The sequence below is a fragment of the Ceratina calcarata genome, unplaced genomic scaffold (genome assembly GCF_001652005.2).
Source record: "Ceratina calcarata isolate Rehan_Ccalc_2016 unplaced genomic scaffold, ASM165200v1 scaffold434.2, whole genome shotgun sequence".
NCBI classification, from domain to species: domain Eukaryota; kingdom Metazoa; phylum Arthropoda; class Insecta; order Hymenoptera; family Apidae; genus Ceratina; species Ceratina calcarata.
The window spans coordinates 76,624-85,538 of NW_017167164.1; the positions used below are offsets into that span (position 1 = coordinate 76,624).

General features: G+C 38.4%; 2 protein-coding genes across 5 annotated transcripts in view; one reads left to right on the forward strand and one right to left on the reverse strand.

Moving 5' to 3' along the window:
• The window catches only part of LOC108626927 (uncharacterized), a 2,609-nt gene extending 1,517 nt beyond the window's left edge, over positions 1 to 1,092 (reverse strand). The window contains exons 1-2 of the mRNA XM_018027880.2: positions 798 to 1,092; positions 131 to 578 (exon numbers count right to left, since the gene is read on the reverse strand). Coding sequence (XP_017883369.2) covers positions 131 to 578; positions 798 to 806 — 457 coding nt within the window. The 5' untranslated portion in view covers positions 807 to 1,092. The remainder of the gene's footprint in view (positions 1 to 130; positions 579 to 797) is intronic.
• LOC108626926 (putative multidrug resistance-associated protein lethal(2)03659) overlaps positions 1 to 8,339 on the forward strand; it is a 12,206-nt gene extending 3,867 nt beyond the window's left edge. For all 4 annotated transcript variants that reach the window (XM_018027879.2, XM_026815178.1, XM_018027878.2 and 1 more), the window contains exons 2-10: positions 2,880 to 3,031; positions 3,474 to 3,725; positions 3,857 to 4,112; positions 4,336 to 4,510; positions 4,577 to 4,733; positions 4,807 to 5,009; positions 5,146 to 7,766; positions 7,902 to 8,009; positions 8,091 to 8,339. In XM_018027879.2, coding sequence (XP_017883368.1) covers positions 2,958 to 3,031; positions 3,474 to 3,725; positions 3,857 to 4,112; positions 4,336 to 4,510; positions 4,577 to 4,733; positions 4,807 to 5,009; positions 5,146 to 7,766; positions 7,902 to 8,009; positions 8,091 to 8,123 — 3,879 coding nt within the window. In that variant the 5' untranslated portion in view covers positions 2,880 to 2,957 and the 3' untranslated portion in view covers positions 8,124 to 8,339. The remainder of the gene's footprint in view (positions 1 to 2,879; positions 3,032 to 3,473; positions 3,726 to 3,856; positions 4,113 to 4,335; positions 4,511 to 4,576; positions 4,734 to 4,806; positions 5,010 to 5,145; positions 7,767 to 7,901; positions 8,010 to 8,090) is intronic.
• The last annotated feature ends 576 nt before the right edge of the window (positions 8,340 to 8,915 follow it).

The following is an 8,915-nucleotide window of genomic DNA, read 5'->3' on the forward strand; positions in this document are numbered from 1 at the left end:
TTATATAATGATCCGAAAAGTGACTTAAAACCACTATGACTTTTTTACCCACACTTTATGTATGCCATTAATTATAAACTACTGCAATGTATTTCATTATTGTACGATGTATTTATTTTCTAATAAATACCGGAACTTGGTTTCAATAACTGCAGGCCAGGTTTCAAGTACCACAGGACGGCTATCGTCGCGGTCGTCGAAACCGCATACCTGCCGAATCGATCCGAGATCCTGTGATATTTGAAATACAGCCGCTGTTCTTCCTCGTCGTTAAATTCGCTCTCGGCTATTTCCTGTTTCACAGTAACTATCGCTCGTTTCATCTGCTTGCTGAACCGGATTATGAACAATATGACGTACGTGGCAGTGGCAATTGTGCTGTCGATTATGTTATCCACCATCGCCTCCAGATTGCCAAACTCGTCGAACAAATTCATGTACATTATCACCATATGGATGGTGAGATAAGACGCGTACATAAGGAATCTTTTCTGACTCTTTTTCAAGGGCCATACGTCTATCATCGAGAAGACGCGTTCGTTTAGCAACAGCACGTCCTTTACCTTGACAACGTTATCCTGTGCGCATGATAATTAATAAATAAGTTCTCCCGGTCCTCTTTTGTCGGACAATTTATTAACACAGTAATAAATGGTATAAACAATTTTAATCTCTCGTTTAAAATCGACAAGTTTTCACTATCTCTCTAGACAGGATCAGAGAATCAATTTTTATTAAAATTCGGTATACCATTTTATATGTATAAGAACTTCTTAAAATTCGTAAACGTTTCTTACGTTCATCATGGCTTTAGCCGTGTAATTGCGCCAGCTCACTATCAGGGTGCAATGTTACGTGCAACGAAACTGATCAATAAATGTTATTCCATCGACGAAAATGGCACTAATCGAAAACAATCAACTCGAGAAAGCCTCTTACTATATCACTGCAGTTATTATCTTATAACTACTGCCTCTCAGATAATTGTGCAAATCAAAACTTTTCATAGCATTTATGATCCCATTTTATATTGATCAAGATTGAGCCAAGACTACACTGTGTAGAATTTTTTGTAAAACGTTTAATGTTTGTACTTTCTTCGTGAGGACAGTTAATCTCTTTCCCTTTTGTAAAAATTGTGGGTGACATAAAGTAGTTGGTGTAGACATGTTGTATGATTCTGAGTTCAGTTTGTTCGGATTTTACATTGATCAGAGTCAAATTGATTGGAAATTGAAATTAGAATTAAATGTATTTGTCGTGAAGAAGGTTTTTATCTCTACACCTCACATTGAGTCCTTTTTATTTGAAGACCTATTCATGGTCCCTAATTCTAACCGAGATCCAACTCAAATCGGTTTCAATGCTTTGTGATAGATCAGAGAAATACAACTCTAAATTTCATCATTGCACATATATGTATAAATTATGTACGATTACATATCTGGGTTACTTTGTACAGTTTCGTACGTCGTATAAAAAAGTGATATGGGCTATTCAAGGCTATCTAAGTGAACTTCACTATATGTTTGGTTCAACTGATGCGCAAATACAAATGATGCAAATATCTCGGTGAACAATAAAAATAAGAAGCTCGTCGTATAGCACCAATTATTTCATTCTACTTGATAATCACTATGTCGGAAATACTTATTGTAACTGCGTTAAGAAATTGATTCTTAAAGAGATTTCAACACTTTGCTGAACAAAGTACGGTTTTTAATTAAACAGTTTATAATATTAGGGTGAACCAAAAGGTGTTTAAATTTGTATAATATTTTGATGTTAATAAAGATATTTTATATACAAATGTCATACATTTATCATCTTGTAGCTTTTGAAAAATTATTTAATATTTATTGTTAAATAATTAATATATATTTTAATATAAAAGTCCTTCATTGAACTTTTTGTACCATTTTTATGTTGTACGAACTGAAACGACTTCCTCTCCTTCCACTTTACATATTTTCTTCACTTCCAATTCAGTGGAATCTAATTTTGAGTGTTTGATTTTTTAAGTAGATGATTTCCGGTATAAAGAATTCTCATTTACTACATTGTTCTTCATTTTTTTTCCGCCTTCTTCTTTTTATCGTATTACTCATATCAGTAGCTCTTTAGTTTGTCACATCATTTGATAAGAAAGTGATAAATGATAGGTGCAAATACCGGTTGTCAGCATCAAACGATAGTGTAACTCGGTTTTCTTCTTGCGTGTGCAAATACTGTTCAGATATTACAACTCCCACCAGCATCCTTCGATTCCTGATCAACAGCTCCCCGATGACATCAGAGAGCCAGGATACTGTATGCATGTACATCCGGCGGATGTACACGGTATCCCAAAACTAGTGTAAGATATTAAAATCGAAGGTTCCTGACGTAATTTTAAACAACATTTTCCTTAGCGGAAAAGTGGTCCGAGGCATGGTTGAGGAATTATTAACAAAGAAACCCCGACCAATCAGAGCGCCCGATTGGCGCGAGCTCCGAATCAGGAGCGTTGGCTCGGATTTGAACGTCCGACGTGTTTAAAGTTACGCCAGGAACTTCACATTTCAATATCTTACACAAGTTTTGAGATACCCTGTATATCATGCATTGTAATGTATATTGGAGTGTCAAATCTCGCTTCGTCGAAAAGATTAACCATACGAGGAACCGGTCCCCCACTACTGAATTGCCCGCGGGCAACCGAGTCTGCCCTTGCTGAGATGCCCTGTTTTTATTAAAAATATTTTTCAATCTTTCATTTCCGTAAATACTGAATTATAATGAGAACGAAATAGTTATATAAAAATTATACGAACGATTTTTTTCTTATTGGAAGTGCATCTGCGTTTGGGAAAATCTGCACATTAATTGTTTGATTTTAGGAAATGAGACGAACAGCTAATTAGAACGTAACTTCCTGAAACAGCCTGAGATGACCAAAGACGACTGCGTTTGCGAAAATGGATAAAAGTCAGAGGAAAGAAAAAAAGAATCCGCGCCAGAATGCGAACCCAATATCTATCCTTACTTTTTGGTGATTATCTTTTAATTAACACTAAACCTACTAAAATAATCTGACATATTTGTATAATTACTTCGCATATTTATCTATCTGCCGATAGTATTTGTAAACTAATGTGCTATATTTGTAAGTCTTTTTATACGGCAAGGGAGTAGGTCGACGTAACTTTGATAAGAACTACAATACACATTCGTATCACTCTATCTATATATTTATATTTGTATATTTTACATTTGAGTGCAGTTTAATTTTAGCACTGATACTTTAATCTACCCCCATCTTAAATAATGATTAAAAATGGAACAATACGACAGAACTTCCTTTTTATTTTCTATAAAAGAATTTAAATATATCTTTTTAAAGATTTTTGAAGAATTTTAATGAAACTAATCATATGATGACGCATAATAGATTTACTGTGAAACCTTTCATGATTTTCCTACTTTACAAACAGGTGGATACTTAAACTATTCGTCCGTGGGTACAAGAAAGAATTACAAGAGGATGATCTCTATTCACCGTTACGAGTAGACCGAAGTAACTACCTGGGGGAGCGTATTGTCCAAAATTGGGAAATCGAGGTGAAACAATGCGAGAAGAGGAAGGACAACTCGAAGCCAAGCTTGAATAGAGTACTCTACAAATGCTTTGGGAAAATAGTCATCGGCACTGGAATAGCGCTGTTTATACTGGAATTCGGAATACGGTACAATAATAATGATTTACTGGCTTCCCCCGTCCGACGTAATGAGGCTTTAATAACTAGACTGCGGATTTTTAAGCTAAATAAAATTTGGGTATCAGTGATAGAGAAAAATAGATCGTGTTTCATTTCAGACTCGTACAACCATTCCTTCTTGCCACTTTATTACGTTACTTCTCAGGGATGAGAGAAGACTGGACCAACGATATATACTACTACGCCACCGGATTCTGCCTTCTACCTTTATTAGACGCTTTAATCCTACATGCGTCTTTACAAACTTTAATGCACGTAGGAATGAAAGTCCGAGTGGCTTGTTGCACTTTAATTTATAGGAAAATACTCAGACTATCGAATTCCGTTCTCGAGAACGATACATCTACTGGACAGGTACGATGCAGCACGAATCAATACCCAATCGATAGTCTGCGAATGTTCATGCATTTATAAGAATTTTAAGAAATACGAATTAAATTTTATAATAATTAGAGAGAGAAAACAAATGTTTATGTGCGTCTCGTTTCTTCAATTTGATTCATAAAAAGAATTTACATACAATCTACTAATCTATTTAGTTAAAATTCTGTTGGTACATTTTAATCACGATTTTCAGATCGTCAATTTTTTGAGCACCGACGTCAACAGACTGGATTACTTTGTCTTTACTATTCACTATTTGTGGATCGGCCCGATTCAGACGATTTTAATAACGTATCTTATATATCGTGAAATCGGAATCGGTGCCATCGCCGGGATGACTGTATTTTTATTATGCGTACCACTGCAGAGTAAGTATCAATAAAATTTTAACGACCCATATATAAATCTTTCTACAACTTCGTTTTATCGTTTAGCGTATTTTGGAAGAAAAATATCGCGCTTAACACATGCATGCGCGCAAAGGACTGACGCTAGGATAAGCTTAATGAATCAAATTATTGCTGGAGTGGAAATAATCAAGATGTACGTTTGGGAGATACCGTACTCGCGCCTCGTGGAAAAAGCTAGAGGGTGAGACAATAATCAATACGAGTATATGGTCATCTACAATACGGTAGAGTACCAATAATTCGATCTCCTCTAGGAAAGAGATAAATGTGCTGAAGAAGTATGCTATTATCGAGCAGATCGGTTTAACCACCGACATTTTCGTTCCTCGTGTCAGCCTATTCACTACGATATTAACATACGTTTTAACTGGACAATATATCGATGCTGAGAAAGTATTTATGGCCACATCGTTTTATAATATCTTACGAGGTTCTATGACTGCTGGCTTTCCTTTAAGTAAGTTTGTTTCTCAACAATCATTTCGTATGTTTTTGCTATTTATTATTAGCAATCATTTTTCAAACTCGAGCAGTTGACACTTTCGTGATGTCATAATTTTGTTAAATAGCATATTTTCTGTCTTTGTCTGCAGGCGTTCATCTAATGGCGGAAGCTTTGGTGTCTATTAGACGTCTCGAGAAATTCATGTTGCACGCCGAGATCTCCGAGCCGCAGAAGATCGCGAACCAAGTAGCTTCGCAATCGAATCCTATTTACATAAAAAACGTCAGTGCTAGATGGTCCGAGACCAGAGATTACGCTTTACAGAACATCGACTTGAAGGTGCGAGCCGGTGACTTCATAGCAGTGATCGGTCAGATCGGCTCGGGCAAGAGTAGCCTGTTGCAAGCGATTCTCCGTGAATTACCATTAACAGAAGGCGTATTGGAAACCAGTGGAAGAGTCAGCTTCGCTGATCAACGTCCATGGCTGTTCGCTTCCACCGTCAGACAGAACATCCTCTTCGGCCAGCCATATAACGAAGTGCGTTACAACGAAGTAATCCGAGTCTGTCAATTGAAACGCGATCTGGAATTACTCGCACACAGAGACGGGACCATCGTCGGTGAAAGGGGGATCAATCTAAGCGGTGGTCAAAAGGCTAGAGTCAATTTAGCTCGCGCATTATACGCCGACGCGGACATTTACCTCCTCGACGATCCTTTGTCAGCCGTCGACACGCACGTTGGTAAAAGCATCGTCGACGAGTGTATATTAGGCTTCCTGAAAGGCAAAACTAGAATCCTAGTCACGCACCAGATACAGTATTTAAAGTCTGCCGATCAGATAATCGTGATGAACAACGGTAGTATTCAAGCTATAGGTAACTTCGAGGAGCTTCAAAGCATGGACCTAGATTTCATGAAAATCTTCCAAGAGGAAGAGGACCGAAAGGCGATGGCTAAAGAGATCGAAACCAAAGCCGAGAAGAGGAAAACAATCGACGAATCGCAAAAAGAGGACGGAGAGGTAGTGCCAGAACAGAAACCTGAAGACACATCAGAAACGAGGGCATTTGGAAAAATCTCTTTCGCTACATTTTTTGCTTACTGGAAGGCATGCAGAAACGTGTTCCTAGTTTTTATGGTTCCGCTCTTATTTATAATATGCCAAACGATGGCTAGCAGTAGCGATTACCTAGTTGCGTTCTGGGTGAACACAGAAGTGGCATCATGGACGAAGAACGACAATGGTACAAAAGAATTTCAGTGGAATAGTCCACTGACTCGTAACCAAGTCATTTACCTCTATAGCGGCCTAACTTTTGGCTTTGTTTGCATTTACGTTATTCAAACGTTTACGTATTACGGGGCTTGCATGCGAGTTTCGAAGAATCTCCACGCACAGATGTTCCGCAGTATCATACGCGCCGTGATGTACTTTTATAATACAAATCCCGCCGGTCGGATATTAAATAGGTTTTCGAAAGACATCGGTATAATCGACAAGAACATGCCTTTTACGATGTTCGACGTAATGATGATGCTCTTAACATTCACTAGCGCGATAGTGATCGTCGGTACGGTGAGCCCGTGGCTACTGATACCGACTTCTGTCATTATACTAATTTTCTATTTTTTAAGAGTCGTGTACATCACGACCAGCCGCGCTGTTAAACGTATGGAAGGTATCGCACGTTCGCCGGTGTTCGACCACTTAGGCGCGACGCTGCAAGGTCTGACGACGATCAGAGCGTTCAACGCTCAAGAAATAGTAACTACAGAGTTCGACAATCGTCAAGATTCTCACACGTCCACGTGGTTCATACTGATCACCATCTCGCGAGTCTTCGGCCTCTACATCGAAGTATTCTGTTTGATTTACATAGCGTTTATCATGATTACGTTTTTGGTATTCGATCACCTGGCCGTAGTCGGGGACATAGGCCTCGTGATCACACAGTTCACCGCGATTACTGGTACTTTGCAATGGGGCATGCGACAAACCGCAGAATTAGAGAATCAAATTACCTCTGTTGAGAGAGTAGTAGAGTACAGCAATCTGGAGGAAGAACCTTTCCTGGACGGCACACCTGATAAAAAACCACCGGAGGAATGGCCTACGAAAGGCCTGGTGGAATTCAAAGACGTCAGGTTGAAGTACGGACCTAAGAGTGCTTACGTTTTGAAAGGTATTAATTTTGTGATTAGTCCTAAGGAGAAGGTGGGCGTCGTTGGGAGAACCGGTGCTGGAAAAACATCGTTAATTAGCGCACTATTCCGTTTGGCGTATATCGAAGGAGAAATTACTATTGATGGTATACCGACGGATAAAATCGCGTTGCACGATTTCCGTTCGAAAATCAGTATTATACCGCAGGAGCCGGTTTTGTTCGCGGGCAGCCTTCGACGGAATCTGGACCCGTTCGACGAATACTCTGACACCGTTTTATGGGAAGCGCTGGAACAAGTTGAATTCAAAGAAATGATTGCTGATCTAGCGGCGGGGTTGAACACCAAGGTAGCCGAAGAGGGAGCGAACTTCAGCGTCGGACAACGTCAATTATTATGTCTTGTGCGGGCACTCGTTAGGAATAATAAAATCATGGTTCTCGATGAAGCCACTGCCAATGTCGATCCACAAACAGATTCTTTGATCCAAAAGACTGTGAGGAAGAAGTTTGTGGATTGCACCGTCTTCACTATAGCGCATAGATTAAATACTATAATGGACAGCGATAAAGTACTTGTGATGGATCAGGGTAATCTAGTGGTACGTAATTTACACTATTCAAAAAAATTATTCGATTTAGACAATCCCATAGTTAGATGAAACCATAATTTTTTTTAGTAGTCTATATCGCGATTGATAGTATGTATTTCTTGTAACGTTAATTATATGTTTTAGGAATTTGATCATCCGTACATTCTATTACAAAAGAAAGGATATTTTTACAATATGGTGCAACAAACGGGTGACGTAATGGCGAACAATTTGTTAGAAACTGCAAAGAACGTAAGTGTATTAAAAAATTGTTCCTTCTCGTACGAATATTCAAAATAGACAAAATGAAATAAGTTTAATTTTGTGTTTCAGTGTTTTTATAATAAAAACGAAGCGACTTACTGATCTGCATTTAGAAACATTTGGCTAACTTCTGAGCGAAACGTTTTTCTACGCCCAATGTAAATTTCACCATTTTGTACCAAATGAATAGCTTTTGCTAAATGTACTTATGTGTATCTCAGGATCGAACATTTTGAATTTATGGTGCTTACAAAAGTATTATCCATTTAGTACTTTTAACGAAGAATGTAATTTCAATAAAATGAGAAAGCAAAAAACGTTGTTGTATATTATTTACAAAAATAGACTGCGAAGTACTATCCAGTTTCGAAGTAGATTTAGGTTAAATGAGAAGTGTAAAAGAATGAAGGAAGTTTCCTCGTAGTGAGCCCTGTTGAGTTGAACATAAGTCCTCCTCCGAAAGATCGGGATTGAACTCCGTCTCCAAACACATTACTTTGCTTTGACCAATACACTACCACCCATACTCGAAGATCAGCCGAAGCGTCCTGTCCAGATCGAGTAGACGGCGGTAAGCTTACAGCGATAACGCTGCGGCAATTTCTGCCTTATGTCCAGGGACTTTCCTCAGAGCATGAGAGTCACTAAGACTCCGATTGTAGCTCCGCAGTGTTACACGAGGGAACTCCTTACTGAAGTAGAGTTCAAAGGTCTCTTATATAGTAACGACGACGGTATGCGATCACTTGCGAGAAAGGTGGCAGTGATGCTCAAATTATTTATTGCTAATACATTTATCAGTAAATCAGTAGTAGGTTTATTTGAAACTACTTCTTTATTTTTTTTAAATGTCTTGGTTTGGCCAGTTATCAACAATCTTATTATTTGAAATTA